General features: G+C 50.1%; 1 protein-coding gene across 1 annotated transcript; it reads left to right on the forward strand.

The window, feature by feature from the left end:
• Positions 1-3,012: 3,012 nt before the first annotated feature.
• Positions 3,013-4,164, forward strand: C2CD4D (C2 calcium dependent domain containing 4D). The gene has a single exon (XM_056853776.1). It carries the CDS (start codon positions 3,019-3,021, stop codon positions 4,162-4,164), a length of 1,146 nt encoding a protein of 381 aa, XP_056709754.1. The 5' UTR covers positions 3,013-3,018.
• The last annotated feature ends 16,660 nt before the right edge of the window (positions 4,165-20,824 follow it).

Raw genomic sequence — 20,824 nt, forward strand, 5'->3', positions numbered from 1 at the left:
GGGTTGCCAGGTTCCTCTTCACCACCGGTGGGAAGTTTTGGGGGCGGAGCCTGAGGAGGGTGGGGTTTGGGGAGGGAAGGGACTTCAATGCCATAGAGTCCAATTGCCAAAGCGGCAATTTTCTCCAGGGGAACTGATCTCTGTCGGCTGGAGATCAGTTGTAATAGCAGGAGATCTCCAGCTAGTACCTGGAGGTTGGCAACCCTACGTGGACTGGATTTGGGCTGAAAACAGCTTTTGAGTTACACTAGATCAGGGGTGTCGAGCCCAATTGTTACAAGGGCCGGATATGACATAAACGTCACTTGGTCAGGCCAGACTATGAGTGGGGGGGTAGCTTCCTTGGTTGGCTTCCTAGCCCAGATAGAGAGTGGGGGATGTCTGTCTCAGCTGGCTCGCAAGCCGGATAAGAGCTCTCAAGGGGCTGGATATGGCCCGAGGGCCTTCTGCTTGACACCCCATGCACTAGATAATTCGAGCAGGGATCCCTAACCTTATGAAGCCTGGGGACAATCTGGGGGTGGCCAAGACACCCCTGCACCTACCCCCAGTCCCTAACAGGAGATAGCATAGTTAAATTGTGGAACTCCCTGCCCCAGGATGTGGTGATGGCTGGCTGCCACCCTGAAAGGCTCGAAGAGGGGAGTGGACATGTTCATGGAGGACAGGAGTATTCATGGCTACTAGTCAAAATGGATACTAGTCATGATGCAGACCTATTCTCTCCAGGATCAGAGGAGCAGGCCTATTATATCTTGGTGCTATGGAACGCAGGCAGGATAATGCTGCTGCAGTTGTCTTGCTTGTGGGCTTCCTAGAGGCACCTGGTTGTCCATCATGTGAACGGAGTGCTGGACTTGATGGACCTTGGTCTGATCCAGCAGGGCTTTTCTTATGTTCTCTCCAGGATCAGAGGAGGATGCCTGTTATATGAGGTGCTGTGGAGCACAGGCAGCACAATGCTGCTGCAGTCGTCTTGTTTGTGGGCTTCCTGGAGGCCCCTGGTTGGCCACTGTGTGAACAGACGTGCCAAAAATGGGGATGCCCAGGGCAGAAGAGTCCCATGTTCTAGGGTTCTAGGGTTCCAACCTCCAGGCAGGGCCTGGAGATCTCCAGGAATTACAACAGATCTCTCGACTACAGAGATCAGTTCCCCTGGGGAAAATGGCTAGGGTTGCCAGCTCTGGGTTGGGGAACACCGGGAGATTTTGGGGGGTGCAAATGTAAGGCCCGAACATCATTTCTTTGGGTGTCTTACTGACTGGCAACATATTGGGAAAGACAACATTTCGCTTTCCTCAGTCTGAAATGGCATGGTAATTGGCTTGCCCTTTCCGGGGGCACGTGTGCCAGTAAAGTGTACCTATTCCACCCCCATGCGTGGGCTTTGCACGGTCACATGCGTGGCGGGCAATGGTGAACTCACTGGCCCGTGCCATCCAGCCATGCACTTTCGCTGCAGGGCGCACTCGATCTCCCTGCCCGTACACTGGCACTCAGCAGGAGACGGCAGTAGCTGTCCGTCTAACTCACATTACCAGAAAGGGCACAGATGAAAACTGCTGCTCTAACCACCGAATCCTAAGAGGTTCCCCAGTGGGTGAGTTCTGCAAATTCTTAATCTGTGTACAGGTAGGGGCGGGGGGCTAACTATGTTGAATATCTATGGTCTGATATTCCGGTAGTTGGCAGGGGCACAAGTATGCATTCAGCACAACACGTGCGTGTGGGCAAGTCAGAAATCAAAAGAAGCATCAGGCTTCTGTTCTATTTAAACTAAACTCATTTATTGGTGAAATGCAATGAGTATAGGAAAGGACAAACAGGGTCCTCTATCCTAATCTATCTTACTAGCTTTCTAGATATAAAAAGGGTATCCTGCCTTCTTATTCCATTGTGGGATGAGAAGGCCTGAGCGTGGGCGCGCTCGGCAATAGTGGCTTGCATGGACGAGGGGAGAGGGAAGAAGAAAAAGGAAGGGACGTTTTCCCTGACAATATAACTCTAAACGTCAAAGGGGACAAGAAATGAAAGAGAGGTGTAACTAAAGAGGACCTCCTGTGTCCTGTCTATCTATCTGTCTATCTATCCGCCCCCCCTCTGAATGTGGAGGCAAGTGACAGCATAAGAAGGGCATATTTTCCAACAAACTAGCCATGATGCACACCTATTCTCTCCAGGATCAGATGGGCATGCCTATTATGTTAGGTGCTGTGGAGCACAGGCAGGAGAATGCTGCTAAAGTCATCTTGTTTGTGGGCTTCCTGGAGGCACCTGTTTGTCCACTTATTTCAATAAATAAGTGAAGCCAGGCCTAGTTGAGTTGGACAAGTCAGTATTATGTCACCTAGAGGATGCTTCCAGGCCTAGGGTTGCTAGGTGGGACCTCCCAGAATTCCCCATGGAGAAATTGGCTGCTTTGGCATTATATCTGGCTGAGGCCCCTCTCTTCCCCAAACCCTTCTATGATGGATCTCGGTCTGATCCAGCAGGGCCTTTTCTATGCTCTTATGAAACGTCTCCTAGTGCTCCGTGAAGAGATTGGAAAGAAAAATACTACTGTCATTCGGTTTAGTATAACGGTGTAGGTGAAAATGAGCGCTCCATGACGAATTTATCTCCTGAAAAGTGCTCCATGTCTCAAAAAGTTTGGAAACCCACTGCTCTAGGAAGCCCATAAGCAAGACGACTGCAGCAGCATCCTCCTGACTGCGTTCCACAGCACCTGATATAATAGGATTGCTCCTCTGATCCTGGAGATAATAGGGATGCATCATGACTAGTATCCATTTTTAACTAGTAGCTATGAATAGCCCTCTCCTCCATGAACATGTCCACTCCCCTCTTAAAGCCCATGTGAACATCGGCTGAAAATGTCAAGGATTGCTCCCAGCCATTGAGATCAGTATCAGACCCCCTTAAAAGTGTCTCCGACTGGCCCTAGGGACGGTCAGTTCATCTTGCCAAGGCTCTTTAACCTTTTCTCTTCTTATTCCTTCCTAGGTGGGTCCTCCTAGCATGATATTCTCCCCATCTTCAGGCCTGCTTCAAATTTTCCCTCCCAAGGTCTCCGTCAGCTCCGGGATGTTTTCCAGAAGGAAGCCGACGCGCTCCCTGCCTGCCTGCCCCAACGTGCTCACGCCGGACAAAATCCCCACCTTCTTCATCCCCCCCAGCCTGGCCACCCTCCAGGGCCGGCGCTCGCAAAGGAATGAGAGCCCCGCAGCCGGCGAGGCTCGGACCTGCCCTGCGGAGCGGCACATCATCCAGGTGGAAAGCTTTGACCCAGAGGACGGACGTCCCGCTGGGCAACTCTGGGGCTCTGCCTCCATGCCTCAGCTCTCTAGCCCAGAGGGCTGGGACTTCTTGCCCGAGAGCCCTCACACACGCCGGCGGGAGTCCCTCTTCCACGAGGAACGCCTGGGCCGACGGTTCGGGTCCCGGCTCTCCTCTCCCGCGAGGCCCCTCTCCCACCCTGGCGCGGCCCTGGACAGTGACACCGCCTCCTCCACCGAGACATCCCCCTACGGTTCCCCCCTACTGTTGCGGTCCCTTGGGGGGACCCTGACACGCCCGACGTATGGGCACCGGCGGAGAATCACTTTCTGCTCCCCCAAACTGTACGCCGGGCCGCGGCCTAGCTCCTTGTCGACCGAGGAGACCAGCTCCACGGACACCAGCCCCAGCGTCCCCCGCCGGGAGACGGCGCCTGCCTGGGGGTCCCCGGCCACGCTGTCCCCCATGCCGATCTTCTCGCTGGACGTCATCCGTTGCCACGAGCGGCTCACCAAGGAGGTGACGCTGGCCGTGGGCCCAGGGGGTCGCCTGAGGCTCTCGACGGAGTACCTGGGGCCGCAGAGGCGGCTCCGCGTCCGCCTCATCAGTGCGGAAGGGTTCTACCTGCCCCGCTGCGACCCCCGGCACGTCAGCTGCTGCATCTCATTGCACCTGCGGCCCGGCTCGGGGCCCCGGCAGCGGAGCGCCGTCATCAAGAGAAGCCGCAACCCCATCTTCAACGAGGATTTCTTCTTCGAGGGGGTCTCGCCCGGCGAGCTGCCCAGGCCAAGCCTGCGGGTCAAAGTGGTGAACAAGGGTTCTGGTTTCCGGCGGGACGTGGTCCTGGGCGAATGCGAAGCCCCTCTCGACTCCCTTTTGCCCCCTTAGCGTCTCTGGGAGAGGCAGCTGCTCGTGAACGGGGAATTGCTACGCTGACAGCCAGCGCGTTGTAGTGGTTAAAGCGTTGGGCACGGGTCTGGGAGACCCGGGTTCGAATTCCCGCTCTGCCCTGGAAGCTCGCTGGGTGACCTTGGGCCAGTCACAGTTTCTCGGCCTAACCTACCTCGCAGGGTTGTTGTGAGGATGAAATGGAGGAGGAGAGAATTATGCATGCTGCTGGGGGGGGGCATTGGGGAGAAAGACAGGATATAAATAAAGCAAATTATTGCGGAGAGAGGAAGGACAGGGGGAGGGATTTCTGCTCTCTTTGTTCCCTCTGTGCTGATGGGCATTTTAATACTAAAGGCCCGCAGGCTGAAATCTTTCTGAGACAATGTCTTGAATCAATCCGTGAGAGTAGGGTTGCCAACCTCCAGGTGGTGGCTGGAGATCTCCTGCCATTACAACTGATCTCCAGCCGACAGAGATCGGTTCCCCTGGAGAAAATGGCTGCTTTGGCAATTGGACTCTATGGCATTGAAGTCCTTCCCCTCCCCAAATCCAGCCCTCCTCAGGCTCCACCCCAAAAAACCTCCCGCCAGTGGCGAAGAGGGACCTGGCAACCCTACGTGAGAGTCAACCCTTGTCTGTTCTAGGTTGCCAACTTCAGGTTGGTAAATTCCTGGAGATTGGGTGGCGGATCTTGGGAAGGCAGAGTTTGGAAAGGGGAGGGACCTCAGTGGAGTATACTGCCATACAGTCCACCCTCCAAAGCTGCCATTTTCTCCAGGGGAAGTGATATCGGTAGTCTGGAGAGCAGCTGTAATTCCGGGACACCTCCAGGCACCACCTGGAGACTGACAACCTTACTCCCTTCTCCGTGGTGCAGGGGTCTCCAACCTTTTTGACCCTGCAGGTACCTTTGGGATTTTAAGAGGCGGCGAAGAGCTCTACCCCCAGATGGCTGTCACAGGAGGCGGAGCCAAACCTGAAAGGGTGGGCCCTAGGGCATTATTTCACACTCAGGTCCTGCGCCTCCCCCAAACCATGCTTTCCCCAGGCTCCACCCCCAAATCTTTAGGAATTTCCCAATCCAGAGTTGGCAACACGACTGCACAGTCCTGTCGCCGGTCTGTTCTCAGTCACGTCGCCGGTCTGCTCCCTGCTGCTCATGGACTCCTCCCACACAGCTGGAAGAAGGCTGTACTGAAGTTTCTCGTCCAGCTGTTGTCAGATGACACAAGCAAGCCCGTAGGGCTTTTCCTGGCCCTATAAAGTCTCTGGCTCCTCAACCCAAGTGATTCGTCCTGACATCAGTGGCTGCCTCTGTTCCCTCTCCCTTCTTTCCCCATCTGTTGCTGGCTATCTCTGCACAATTTTTGTGTGTTCCAGCTGTTTGGGGGCTTCTTTTTTAAATAGCAGGCGATCATATAGTTGCATATGTTATTTAAATGATTGAACAGGTTTTTTTTATAAATGCTCCAAATGCTTCCTCTTGTTCTCCTGTGTTGTTTTTTCCCCGAATCGTATTTCTGCTAGTCTTGGTTTCAGGGCTGGCAGTTCCCCTGGAGAAAATGGCCGCTTTGGCCATTGGACTCTATGGCAATGAAGTCCCTCCCCAAACCCCATCCTCCCCAGGCTCCGCCCCAAAAACCTCCCGCCAGTGGCGAAGAGGGACCTGGCAACCCTAAATGTAATAGGCATGCTCCTTACACCGGTTCACTTGAATTTTGAAATCAGTTCCGCACAGGGATGCCAACCTTCAGGTTGAACCTGGGGATTCCCCCCCCCCTGAATTACAGCTCTTCTCCAGACTACGCAGATCAGTTTCCCTGGAGGAAAGGGATGGTTTGGAGGGTGGGCTCTATGGCATCGTACTCCACTGAGGTCCCTGTCTTCCCCAGGCTCCATCCCCAAATCTCCAGGAGTTTCCCTACCTGGATCTGACAGCCCTACACCCCCCACCCCACCTCAATGGTGGCCGGGGTGAGGGGAACCTGGCAACCCTAGTTCCACATTCTGGGGTGGTTTCTATGCTCCAGAAAATCACAGCATGGGGGAGGAGGAGGAGGAGGAAGAAGAAGAAGAAGAAGGAGAAGGAGGAGGAGAAGAAGAAGAAGAAGAAGAAGAAGAAGAAGAAGAAGAAGAAGAAGAAGAAGAAGAGCTGGGTTTTATATGCCGACTTTCTCTACCACTTAAGGAAGAATCAAACCGGCTTACAATCACCTTCCCTTCCCCTCCCCACAACAGACACCCTGTGAGGTAGGTGGGGCTGAGAGAGCTCTAAGAGAGCTGTGACTAACCCAAGGTCACCCAGCTGGCTTCAGGTGTAGGAGCGGGGAAACAAATCCAGTTCGCCAGATTAGCCTCCGCCACTCATGCGGAGGAGAGGGGAATCGAACACAGTTCTCCAGATCAGACTCCACCGCTCCAACTGGCGTTTGTGTGCGTGTGTGTAAAGTAGAATTTGCACTTCCAACAGTTTCAATGGGGCGTTAAATTCTATTCCTCCCCCCCATCCATCCATTAACAATATTTTTACAAGCATAATGGAAGCCCGCCTACCACAGAATCAATATTTAAGTAGGCTTAAGCATTTGTCCAAGTGTATTTTTCAGTGGAGGGGGGGAAAATACCTTCTGCTACTGCCTGCAGGAATGGAAGTAAACCATCAAAGATGTTTTCAGGAAGCAGAGAAACCTGGATTTGAAGTACAGCTCCAAGATTTGAAACTCAAAAATTGCCATTCTTTGTCCTCTCCCATTTTCCCTTTTCGCTGCTTGGCAGAAACGTCCAAGAGGGGCAATTTGTTATTCCTGGTGCCAGCGTGGAAAGCCAGCACGGTGTAGTGGTTCAAGTGTCGGACTAGGATCTGGGAAACCCAGGTTCGAATCCCCGCTCTGCCCTGGAAGCTCACTGGGCAACCCTGGGCGAGTCACCCACGCTCAGCCTACCCCCCCCTCACAGGGTTGTTGTAAAAATAAAACGGAGAGGTGAACGATGTAAACTGCTTTGGGTCCCCGTTGAGGAGAAAAGTGGGTTACAAATGAAGTAAATAAATAAATTGTACCTGTTGGCAGTAGGGGTCTGGAGATAATTCTGGGGGAACCCTAGGTCCCACCTGGAGGCTGACATGTCTACCTGCATTGTTGGCACTCTTACAGGTAAGTGTTGGGGGGCAGGCCGTCCCAGAAAGTTGCTATTCGGAGGTCTTGCAGAGAGATGTTGACATAAGAACATAAGAAAGGCGCTGCTGGATCAGACCACACACACAGTTGTGGTCTGATCCAGCAGAATGTGGCCAACCAGGCGCCTCCAGGAAGCCCACAAGGTATGCTCCTCTGGTTCTAGAGAGAATAGGTATACATCATGACTAGAATGAATCCGTTTTGACTAGTAGCCATGCATAGCCCTCTCCTCCATGAACATGTCCACTCCCCTCTTCAAGCCTTCCAAGTTGGCAGCCATCACCACATCCTGGGGCAGGGAGTTCCACAATTTAACTATGCGTTGTATGAAGAAAGACTTCTTTTTATCAGTTTTGAGCCTCTCTGGTAGTATGAGAGAGAGAGAAAAGCTTCACTCTCTCCATACCATGCATAATTTTATAGACATCTATCATGTCTCCCCTTAACCGCCTTCTTTCTAAGCTAAACAGCCCTAAGCGTTTCAACCACTCCTCATAGGGCAGTTGCTCTAGCCCCCTGATCCTTTTGGTTGCTCTTTTCTGCACCTTCTCAAGCTCTGTAATATCCTTTTTGAGGTGTGGTGACCAGAAATGTACACAGTATTCCCAGTGTGGTCTCACCATAGATTTGTACAAGGCCAGTGTGATATCACATTACGGCCAGCATGGAATTTGCCTTTTTTACAGCAGCCGCACACTGGGTTGACATCTTCATTGAGCTATCCACTACCACCCCAAGATCCCTTTCTTGGTCTGTCGCTGCCAGCACAGATCCCATCAGTGTATATGTGAAGTTGGGATTTTTTGCCCCAATATGCATCACTTTACACTTACTCACATTGAATCTCATTTGCCATTTTAATGCCCATTCTTCCAGTATGCAGGGATCCATCTGGAGCTCTTCACAGTCCGATTTTGTCTTAACCACCCTAAAAAAATTGGTGTCCTCTGCAAACTTGGCCACCTCGCTGTTCACCCACAACTCCAGGTCACTGATGAACAGGTTGAAAAGCACCGGTCCCAACATTAAGATTTCTACCACCAGAGGGCAGGCTTGACTCAAGCATTACAGTCCTATTAGCAGGAACAGGTTTTCCTCTCTCCAACCTTCCCTTCCCATTGCTTTCCCTTCCTCTTGACCGCTGCTTCCAATTATAGTTGCAAATTATGGACATAGAACTCATAGAATCATAGAGTTGGAAATGGCCATAGAGGCCATCTAGTCCAACCCCCTGCTTAATGCAGGATCAGGCTAGAGCAGGGGTCGGCAAACTCATTAGTCAAGAGCCAAATATCAACAGTACAACGATTGAGATTTCTTTTGAGAGCCAAATTTCTTAAACTTAAACTATATAGGTAGGTACACTGTTTATTAACTTAATAAACTTTAATTAAAGTTTTAAGTCTTAATTAAACTATAGGTACACTGAATAAAACTTGATATCATACTTAATAGTGATCTTATTTATTGATAAAAATTTAATTGTAAGTCCCTGCCATTTCCCCCTCCCCGTCCGGAGTCCTCGTCTGGAGGCCTGGTCTACCGCCATAAAAGCCTATTGGTAGACCTGGCCTCCGGCGGAGTCCCATTGGGAGGCCAGGTCTACCCATTGGCTTTCTTGGCAGTAGACCTGGCCTCCAGAGGCCCATAGAAGCCAATTTTTAGACCTGGCCTCTGAAGGGGGACTTTTTTCCCCTCCTCGGAGTCCAGGTCTACCGCCAAGAAAGCCAGTGGGTAGACATGGCCTCCCAATGGGACTCAGCCGGAGGCCAGGTCTACCAAAGGAAGCCCACACCGCCCAACAGCTGATAGGTGGGGGGGGCCAGGAACCACCGAGCCGCCCGCCCAGCAATCGCGCGGCTAGAGGGGAGGGGAGGCTTTAGCCTCCCAACCATTGAGGGCAAGGGAAAGGGAGACCCACTCTCTCTCTCTCTCTCTGGCACGCCGGCTCCGCAGCCCGGCTCCGGCGCGAGCGGGCACAAGAGCAGGGGCTCCGAACCAAGTTTGGAGAGCCGCACTCAACGGGCCAAAGAGCTGCATGCGGCTCTGGAGCCGCAGTTTTGAGACCCCTGGGCTAGAGCATCCCTGACAAGTGTTTGTCCAGTCTCTGCTTAAAGAGTGTCAGAGAGGGGGAGCTCACCACCTCCCTAGGGAGCTGACTCCACTGTCGAACATCTCTTACTGTAAAAATATTTTCCCAAATATCCAACCAGTACCTTTCCGCCCTCAATTTAAACCCATTATTGTGAGACGACAAGAGTCACTGGAAAAGACAGTCATGCTAGGAAAAGTTGAGGGCAGCAGGAAAAGAGGAAGACCCAACAAGAGATGGATTGACTCAATAAAGGAAGCCACAGCCCTCAGTTTACAAGATCTGAGCAAGGCTGTCAAAGATAGGACATTTTGGAAGACTTTCATTCATAGTTCACAGTGGGTAGCCGTGTTAGTCTGTCTGCAGTAGTAGAAAAGAGCAAGAGTCCAGTAGCACCTTAAAGACTAACAAAAATATTTTCTGGCAGGGTATGAGCTTTCGTGAGCCACAGCTCACTTCTTCAGATACAGCTAGAATGTGAATCCATCTGTCTTTAAGTAGAGGAGAGTGAATTCAGACAAGCATTAGTATGTAAATGTTAACAGTATGTAAATGTGAATCGCAGGCGTGATGGGATTAGGTGTGTTATGCAGAAGAGTCTGTGATGTCCAGGGGAGAGATGGGTGTGGAGAAATCAGCATTGGTAATGAGCCATGAATGCAAGGTCTTTATTCAGCCCAGGTAAATGCATTGTCTTTAGTTTGAATATCAACTGTAATTCAGCAGTTTCTCTTTCCAATCTCGCTTTGAAATTCCTTTGTAAGAGAACTGCTACTCTTAAATCTGCAACAGAATGTCCTGGAAGGTTGAAATGTTCTCCCACTGGTTTTTGAATATTGTGTCAGACTTATGTCCATTTAATCTTTGTCTAAGAGACTGACCTGTTTGTCCAAGGTAGATTGTGGAAGGACATTGCTGGCATGTGATGGCATAAATCACATTAGAAGATGAGCAGGAGTATGAATCTGAGATAGTATGGCTGACATTGGTGGGTCCAGAGATGATGTTCCTAGAATCTATATGAGGGCAAAGTTGGCACCTTGGTTTGTTACAGGCCTTGGTGCCAGAGTCCATGTTCCTGTGAAGTAGTTTATCATCATGGGTGAGAAGTTGTTTTAGGTTAACCGGCTGTCTGTAAGCAAGAAAGGGACGCCCCCCCCCCCAGTGCTTCAGCGAGGGAAGTGTCCCAATCCAGCATTGGTTGTAGGTCCTTAATAATACGTTGGACTGGTTTTAGTTGGGAGCTATAAGTGACAACCAGAGGTGTTCTGTTGTCATTCTCTCTGGGCTTATATTGTAGTAAGTTGTGCCTGGGTATCATTCTGGCCTTCTCAATCATCTTTCTCACCATATCAGCAGGATATTGTAGTTGAAAAAATGTTTGCTGTAGGTCTCTCAAGTGTGTATCTCTGTCTGAAGGACTGGAGCAGATGCGACTATAGCGTAGCGCTTGGCTATAGACAATGGATTGTCTGATATGGTTGGGGTGGTGGCTGGACGCATGTAGATACGTTTGCCGATCCGTCGGTTTCCGGTACAATGTGGTGCTTGTGTGTCCCCCGTGGATCCGTACTGTGGTGTCTAGGAAGTTGATTTCTTGTTCGGAGTAATTCATAGTTAGATTGATGGTGGGGTGGAAGTCGTTGAAAGCCTGGTGAAACCTTTCAAGGGCTTCTTTGCCATGAGTCCAGACAAAGAAAATGTCATCAATGGATCTCAAGTAAAGGAGAGGTACCAGTGGGTATGAGTTCAGAAAACTTTGTTCTAGATCTGCCATGAAAATGCTGGCATATTGTGGCGCCATGCGAGTGCCCATGGCAGTGCCATTGATTTGAAGGTATAAGTCCTTACCAAACCGGAAGTAGTTGTGAGTGAGAACAAACCTGCAGAGTTGTGTAGCCAGATCTGCTGTGTTGTTGTCAGGGATGGTATTTCTAATGGCTTGTAGCCCGTCGTCATGGGGGATGCTGGTGTATAGAGACTCCACATCCATGGTGACTAGATTGCTGTTTTCTGGGAGACGGTTGATGGGCTGTAGTTTCCTTAGGAAGTCTGTGGTGTCTCGGACATAGCTGGGGGTAATTAATGACATATGGTCTCAGAAGGGAGTCCATATATCCTGATACACTGTCAGTGGCAAGATTTGTTTCAGTCCTTATATCCCTCCAACACTAGATATATGCTGCTCAAGATCAATTGATCAAGGAGCTTCTAAGGGATAAAAGGAAAGATACTCCTACGGTGATGGTTCCGATGCTTGAAACAATGGGGCGTCCAGGGTTGCCAGGTTTACGTATCTTAGGCAGGAGGTAGAAAGTGCCTGGTCGAGGTTCTTGAGGTGAATCCATATCAATTTGTTCCTGTATGTGTTTTGCTAATTTCTTCATGATTTTGTTGAGTTCTCGCTGGTATTCCCAAGTCGGGTCTGTGGATAGCAGCCTGTAGAAACTGAGAGCTGTTTGAGAGCTGTCGTTCAGCTTCTTGTATATATTTAGTCTTGTCCATTATGACAATGGCTCCTCCCTGGTCAGCTTGTTTTATTATAATATTTGGATTGTTTCTCAGGCTACTTATGGCATTCTTCTCTGTACGGCTGAGATTGGATCTTGAGTGGTGTCTTCTGTCGATTATTTCAGTTTGGGCTCGGCGGCGAAAACGTTCAATATACATGTCCAGTGTAGTGTTGCAGCCTTCAGGTGGAGTTCTTCTTTGTATGGTGTTGGGTGGGAGCCAATTGATCATCCTTATATGGTTCAATGGTGGAAATGTGAGGAGGTTGTTCAGGAGTAGATTGTTGAAGCTGTGAGGTCCGTTCCTGTGTATTCTGTTCTGTATTGTGGCAGAAATATCCCTTCAAACGTAGACGGCGAAAAAATGCTTCCAGGTCTCAACAGAGTTGTACTGTCTCTGCCCCACCAAGTCCACAAATTGTTCATGTTCCTCCCCGCAATTTTCACTCCACCTTCATCTAAATCTAATCCAGCTTTCCTAATGATATGTTCCGCATACAGATTGAAAAGATAGGGAGATAAAATACATCCTTGTCTAACATCTTTGCCAATTGGAAACCATTCCATTTCTCCATATTATGTCCTAACCATGGCCTCCCTGGAGGTTTTTAAGAAGAGGTTAGATGGCCATCTGTCAGCAATGCTGATTCTATGACCTTAAGCAGATGATGAGAGGGAGGGCATCTTGGCCATCTTCTGGGCATGAAGTGGGGGGTCACTGGGTGTGTGGGGAGGGAGGTAGTTGTAAATTTCCTGCATTGTGCAGGGGGTTGGACTAGATGACCCTGGTGGTCCCTTCTGATTCTATGAAACGCGCACCCCAGAGCCTGTTATTTGAACAGCAGCCTGATGAGGAGATGCATGCGAAACATTTGCTGAGGCTTTGTGCAGCAGGGTGGGGGGGACCACTGATTTGTGCACGTACATAAGAACATCTGAAGAGTCTTGCTGGATCAGACTGGTGGTCCATCCAGTCCAGCATCCTTTCTCAATGAGCGGCCAACCAGTTGCCTGGAGGCCCAACAACAAGATATAGAGGCCAAGGCCTACCCTTATATTGCCTCCTGGCACTGGGCCCAGGCTAGCCTGATCTCGTCAGATCTCAGAAGCTAAGCAGGGTCAGCCCTGGTTAGTATTGGGATGGGAGACCACCAAGGAAGACCAGGGTTGCTGTGCAGAGGAAGGCACTGGCAAGCCACCTCTGTTAGTCTCTTGCCATGAAAACCCCAAAAGGGGTCGCCATAAGTCCGCTGCGACTTGACGGCACTTTACACACACACACTGGGATTCAGAGGTTGACTGCCTCTGAATGTGGAGGTTCCATTTAATCACCTTGGCTAGCAGCCACTGATAGACCTCTCCTCCATGAATCTGTCTACTACACCAGCGTGGTGTAGTGGTTAAGAGCGGTGGTTTGGAGTGGTGGGCTCTGATCTGGAGAACCGGGTTTGATTCCCCACTCCTCCCCATGAGCGGCGGAGGCTAATCTGGTGAACTGGGTTTGTTTCCCCACTCCTCCACACGAAGCCAGCTGGGTGACCTTGGGCTAGTCACAGCTCTCTCAGCCCCACCTACCTCACAGGGTGTCTGTTGTGGGGAGGGAAGGTGATTGTAAGCCGGTTTGATTCGTCCTTAAGTGGTAGAGAAAGTCAGCATATAAAAACCAACTCTTCTTCTTCAAGCTTCAGTGGCAGAGCTGGGATTCGAACCTGGGTCTCCCGGATCCTAGAAAATTTCCCCTGTATAAATGGCCTAAATCAGAATCCAGGCATCTGATGGGCATGCAAATAGGGTTGTCAGCTCTGGGTTGGGAAATGCCTGGAGATTTGGGAGGGTGGAGACTGAGGAGGGCGGGGTTTGGGGAGGGGAGGGACTTCAATGCCATAGAGTCCAATTGCCAAAGAGGCCATTTTCTCCAGGGAAGCTGATCTGTATTGGCTGGAAATAAGTTGTAACAGAGGGAGATCTCCAGCCACCACCTGGAGGTTGCAACCAAAGAAAAACTCAATTTACACTGTTAAATAGTACCGGCAAGAAGAGAACAGTGCAGGCAAATGTATCAAAAACGTCTATTCAAGAAAGGTGCAGAATATCAGACAGTGCTCATACAGGGAAACAATCACAAAATCAATCACAAAAATACAAAATTACAAAATTACAATAAGTACAAGGCTATTCACAATGTGCAAGCAATATTATTAAGTAAAGCCCAATGGCTATCTTCCAACGTGACAAAAGTCCAATATCAAGTTACAAGAATCAACGTCTGCTGTAACACGTCTTGTTGCTCCAAAGAAGGCGACAGAGGGAACGCGATCCCGGATATTCGTAGCGCTTTCACCAATTGTTTGGCTTCATCAATATTATTATTAATAATAATAATCAATAATATTGAAATATTATTATGCAAGTTGTATATTACCATGCCGGCTTACCATACAACATTAACTACAAATTTAAGGTTTTAAGGTAAGTTTCTACAGCTAGCCATTCTTACCCCAGCAAAACGGTTTAAGCCCACCAGTATATTTTCCCTTATGGGAGGTTATCCCTGGCAGGTGTGGTACACCTTGAAGCTTCAGTTGGGGGCCATGCCTGAAGCTTGGAGCGTGGGGACCGGCGACTCTTTCTTTCCCTCTCTTGTGAATTCCTCGAAGAGCCCCGAGGCACGCTGGATTGGGATTTTCTTGGAACGGGTCACGGGGTCCGGCTTCTCGGCCCCTGGAAGCCTCCGTGGTCATGGAGACAAACCGGGCCACTCGGGGTGGATCCGAAGCTTGGGAAAGGCCCTGGTCGTCCATGCAGGATTCTTTAGCCTGTTGTGGCAACCCCGGTTCGTTCTGCTTTTCCTGCTCCTCAGGATTTATCCCGTCGGCTCATTCCGCATCCCGTGGGAAGCGCCAAGGAATGTTCTCAAGAGGATTTGGGGACTGGACAGATTCATGGGGGGTGGTGTTGCCAACCTCCAGAGACGCTTTACCAAAGCTGTCCATGTTTAATTGCAAGCTTATAAGCTTCTTTTCCCATAAGGGTTATTGGCACACGGATACATTTGAAGCTTGAAAAAAGAATATGAAATGGGGACTTTACCGGAAGCCCATTGCGGTTTATAACTACTCCGTTGCCTGTGCAAACTTACCAGTTGGATGTTTGGACTTTTTGCCTATTATACCTCTATTTACCTTTGAGAGTAATTGTATACTTACTTTTACCTTAGGGATATTGTAACTGTGAATATTTATTGGTTTTTGTCTTTTGCTCCTTGAGCACGTATTTATTCTTATCATTGAGGTTGTTCTTTTGAATAGACCTAATTGCATTTCAGTTTGAGTCTGTGCTTTTATTATCAGCTATACAAGTGCATTATTTTGATTCCTTAACCTCCAGGTACTAGCTGGAGACCTGCTATTACAACTGACTTCCAGCCGACAGAGATCAGTTCCCCTGGAGAAAAATGGCCTCTTTGGCCATTGGACTCTACGGCGTTGAAGTCCCTCCCCTCCCCAAACCTCGCCCTCCTCAGGCTCCACCACCAAAAATATCCTGATATTTTAGGGTTGCCAACCTCCAGGTACTGGGGAGAAAAACGGCACCTCTGTACTCGTACCAAAAGGTTTAGAAAAACAGTACAGGAAACTGTATATATACAAAGTGCAAATATTTATAAGCTACTGAGGTGAAACATGGACCATATACGTGACATATACACAACACAATTATATACAATATGTACAGTTCACACAAAAAATGTAGAGAAATTTCCAAAGGTCTCAACTGAGTACCAAAAATATATAGAGGAAGTTCCAAAGGTCTCAACTGAGTACCAAATGAATGCTAATATTGTAATCCTTGTGTAAAGTTCATATAGAGCCACAATCATCGATGGATACGGCCGTTTCAGATCCACAGCAGTGGAAATCTTTCTTCAGTCCTTAATACAAAAGTGCTGTTACATATTCATCATTCCTTCCCACACAGGGTAAGTATAAGCAATTACAATCAGACGTCAGTAAAGTACATCACATAGTGCAGCTCCAGGTACTAGCTGGAGAGCTCCTGCTATTACAACTGATCTCCAGCCGACAGAGATCAGTTCCCCTGGAGAAAAATGGCCGCTTTGGCCATTGGACTCTATGGCGTTGAAGTCCCTCCCCTCCCCAAACCCCGCCCTCCTCAGGCTCCACCACCAAAAATATCCTGATATTTTAGGGTTGCCAACCTCCAGGTACTAGCTGGAGAGCTCCTGCTATTACAACTGATCTCCAGCCGACAGAGATCAGTTCCCCTGGAGAAAAATGGCCGCTTTGGCCATTGGACTCTATGGCGTTGAAGTCCCTCCCCTCCCCAAACCCCGCCCTCTTCAGGTTCCACCACCAAAAATATCCTGATATTTTTGGGTTGCCAACCTCCAGGTACTAGCTGGAGAGCTCCTGCTATTACAACTGATCTCCAGCCGACAGAGATCAGTTCCCCTGGAGAAAAATGGCCGCTTTGGCCATTGGACTCTATGGCGTTGAAGTCCCTCCCCTCCCCAAACCCCGCCCTCCTCAGGCTCCACCACCAAAATTATCCAGATATTTTAGGGCTGCCAACCTCCAGGTACTAGCTGGAGAGCTCCTGCTATTACGACTGATCTCCAGCCGACAGAGATCAGTTCCCCTGGAGAAAAATGGCCGCTTTGGCCATTGGACTCTATGGCGTTGAAGTCCCTCCCCTCCCCAAACCCCGCCCTCCTCAGGCTCCGCTTGAAAAATCTCCAGGTATTTCCCATCCCGGAGCTGGCAACCCTAATGGGGGGAAAGGTCTATCAGCGGCTACTAGCCGTGGTGACTAAAGGGGAACCTCCATGTTCAGAGGCAGTCAGCCTCTGAAACCCAGTGCCAGGAGGCAACATCAGGGGAAAGACCTCGGCCTGTAGGTAGGGTTGCCAACCTCCAGGTGGCAGCTGGAGATCTCCCACTATTACAACTGATCTCCAGCCGACAAAGATCAGTTCCCCTGGAGAAAAGGGCCGCTTTGGCCATTGGGCTCTATGGCACTGAAGTCCCTCCCCTCTTCTAACCCTGCCCTCAGGCTCTGCCCCCAAAATCTTCAGGTATTTCCCAACCTGGAGCTAGCAACCCTATTTGTAGCCATGCAGTTGGACCATGAGTGAGACAGGATGCTGGACTAGTACGGTTGCCAACGCCGGAGATTTTGGTCTAGTATGGTTGCCACCTCCTGGTGATTTAGGGGGTGCAGCCTGAGAAGGGTGGGGTTCCTCAGCAGCGATGTGATACCATAGAGTTCACCCTCCAGAGCAGTCTTTTTCTCCAGGGAAACTGATCTCTGTGTTCCAATCCAACCTGGAGGTTAGCAACCCTACCTGCACCAGTGGGGGGGGACACACATGTTCCCCTTCAATGCAGACTCCTTTTGCCACTGTGAAACCCTGTGCACATGCTCTTCTCCCAGCTGCTTGCACACAAGGTGCACGATAAGTAGGGTTGCCAGTTCCGGCTTGGGAATCACCTGGAGATTTTGGGGGTGGAGCCTGAGAAGGGTAGGGTTTGGGGAGGGGAGGGGAGGAACTTCAGAGGGGTATAATGGCACAGAGTCCACCTTCCAGAGCAGCCCTTTAATCCAGGAAAACTGATCTTTGTCGCCTGGAGATCAGCTGTAATAGCGGGAGATCGCGGCCACCACCTGGAGGTTGGCAACCCTAATAAGACAACTGCCCTAACCCCTCCCAACCGAAATTCAAGAATATGGGTTGGCAGGTCCCACTTCGCCACCGGTGGGAGATTTTGGAGGCGGAGCCTGAGTACCTGGAGATTGGCAACCCTATATATCTAAAAGGCTGGCTGTCTTTGGGCCCCAGGCTGTGGGGGGCAAGCGTGGGTGTGCTAGGTCCCTCTTCACAACCAGTGGGAGGTTTTTGGGGTGGAGCCTGAGGGTGGGCAGGTTCCTCTTCGCCACCGGTGGGAGATTTTGGAGGCGGAGCCTGAGGAGGGTGGGGTTTGGGGAGGGGAGGGACTTAAATGCCACAGAGTCCAATGGCCAAAGTGGCCCTTTTCTCCAGGTGAACTGATCTCTGTCAGCTGGAGATCAGTTGTAATAGCAGGAGATCTCCAGCTAATACCTGGAGGTTGGCAACCCTAGGCAAGCGGCACAGGCTCTTTCTGCCCCACACATCTGGGTGGATTTGCTTGAGCAGGGAACAGCGTCACCTGATTTCCCGCAGCAATCCTTCCCCCAGCCCCACACATACCCTCGCACACACCCTCTTCCACAGTGACTTCAGCCAGGCTTCCTGCTTCCCAAGCTCGAGGTTCGGCAAGCAAACGAAGCAAAACTCTCCCGAAAGGCAAGGAGCTGCCAGCGCGGGGCCCGATCCGTCCCCAGCCCTTCAGGCCGGCTCCTTACAAGTCTTCGGGAGCCCAGATTAAAAACCAGCGCCCCACCCAGCCCTGGGATCAAACGTACGTGACTCACTGCCCTGTTATATAACCTCCTGGCACCCTGGGAGGTTGCCGTGATTCACCTGTGGCATGACAGATCCACCTGGGTGCAAAAAGCCGCCTCTCCAGAAGGCGCAGCGGCGACTCTGGCAATGGGGTTGCCCCACCCAGCTAGGCTTGCCAGCCTCCAGGTGGTGGCTGGAGATCTCCCACTATTACAGCTGATCTCCAGGCTGGTCTTCCTTCCTTCCTTCCCTGCCTTTCTAGACCCCGAACCAGCTCATCTCGTTCTCCTCTCTTGGGGAGGGGCTGTGGCTCAGTGGCAGAGCGTCTGCTTGACATGCAGAAGGTCCCAGGTTCAATCCCCAGCATCTCCAGTTAAAGGGACTGGGCAAGGAGGGGATGTGAAAGACCTCTGCCTGAGACCCTGGAGAGCCAGAGTAGGCAATACTGGCTTTGATGGACTGAGGGTCTGATTCATAGGGGTGTCAACCTCCAGGTACTAGCTGGAGATATCCAGCTCACCTGGAAAAAAGGACCGCTTTGGCAATTGGAGTCTATGGCATTATACCACAGACTGCTTTGAGACGGGTGTGGAGCAGGATTGCCCACCTCCAGGTGGGACCTGGAGATCTCCCAGAATGACAACTGATCTCCGGACGACAGAGATCAGTTCCCTTGGAGAAAATGGCTACTTTGGAGGATGGACTCTATGGCATTATACCCCACTGAGGCCCCTCCCCTCCCCAAACCCCGCCCTCCCTAGGCTCCACCCCCAAATCTCCAGGAATATCCCAACCCAGAGTTGGCAACCTTAGTTGAGGTTTGTTTTTTAATTTTTTTAAAAAAATTATTCCTTTTATAAACAAAGAGACATAACATCCTACAGACATACACAATCATACTATAGTTTAAATGGAGATTATTTTCTTTTTTTCTTATATAACATCTTAGTAATCAGCCTTTATGAATTACAGTGCTCTATATTCTCGTGAGTTATACATAACCATAGCCATTTTTATTCTATTTTTACTATATTTCTATTCTTAATCGTTCCACTTGTCTGGAAATTCTGAAATTGGTCTCTGATGTATCAAAGAAGTTAATTTGGCTAAGGTAGCATATTCATTTAGCTTATTCTTCCATTCAGTTAAATCCAGGTAGTTCTCTGCCTCCCATTTTGCCACATATATTGCTCTCGTTTTGTTGAATTGTATCCCATTCATGGCTCCCCAAACCCTGCCCTCTTCAGGCTCTGCCCCAAAAACCTCCCGCTGGTGGCAAAGAGGGACCTGGCAACCCTACCCAGCAGGCTTCATGTGGAGGAGCGGGGAATTGTGTGTGTGTTAAGTGCCGTCAAGTCGCTTCCAACTCATGGCGACCCTATGAATCAATGTCCTCCAAAACGTCCTCTCCTTAGCCTTGCTCAGGTCTTGCAAATTGAGGGCCTTGGCTTCCTTTATAGGGTCAGTCCATCCCTTGTTGGGTCTTCCTCTTTTCCTGCTGCCCTCAACTTTTCCTAGCATGATTGTCTTTTCCAGTGACTCTTGTCTTCTCATGATGTGACCAAAGAATGACAGCCTCAGTTTAGTCATTTTAGCTTCTAGGGACAGTTCAGGCTTGATTTGATCTATAACCCCCTTATTTGTATTTTTTGGCAGTCCAGGGTATCCGTCACACTCTCCTCCAACACCACATTTCAAAGGAATCTACTTTCTTCCTCTCAGCTTCCTTCACTGTTTAGCTTTCACACCCATACATAGTAATAGGGAAAACGACAGCATGAATTAACTTGATCTTGGTGGCCAGTGACACATCCTGACACTTAAGAGTCTTTTCTAGCTCTTTCGTGGCTGCCCTTCCCAGTCTCAATCTCCTTCTGATTTCTTGGCTGCAGCCTCCCTTTGGGTTGATGATGGAGCCAAGGAATAGAAAGCTTCCATTTCCTCATTCTCCACCTTAAAGTTGAGTAAGTCTCCTGTAGTCATGACATAAAGTCCACCTTCCAACGCATCCATGTTCTCCAGGGGACCTGATCTCCATAATCGGGAGATGAGCAGTAATTCTGGGGGATCCCCAGGTCCCACCTGGAGGCTGGCATCCCTATTATTTCCCCCAAGGTGCGTTTTAAAAACCCTTTTAACGCTCAATGCAACAGCTGCCTAGAAAAGAACCAGTTCTCGAGCAGGAAAACAGCTGCGGGTGTCCCTTCGAAATAGGCCTGGCCCTCATCTGCGGATCCCAGATTCCTCCGGCCATTGGGGTGGTTGGCTCAGGGCGTTGCAATCGCCCTCCAAAATCTCTCCCTTTAACCACCCTGACCGAGAGCCAGGCAGGTGCCTCGACTCCGGAGGAAGTTTTTAATTAGGGACGGCGGCAAAAAGCTTCAGAACTTGAAGGATGGAAGAAGAAAGTGAGGAAAAACAGAAATTAAGCGCT

This window comes from Euleptes europaea, chromosome 7 (assembly GCF_029931775.1).
Source record: "Euleptes europaea isolate rEulEur1 chromosome 7, rEulEur1.hap1, whole genome shotgun sequence".
Taxonomy (NCBI): domain Eukaryota; kingdom Metazoa; phylum Chordata; class Lepidosauria; order Squamata; family Sphaerodactylidae; genus Euleptes; species Euleptes europaea.

Excerpts from the sequence above, each read along its gene's own strand:
- C2CD4D (XM_056853776.1), top strand. The coding sequence starts at position 3,019 with ATGATATTCTCCCCATCTTCAGGCCTGCTTCAAATTTTCCCTCCCAAG.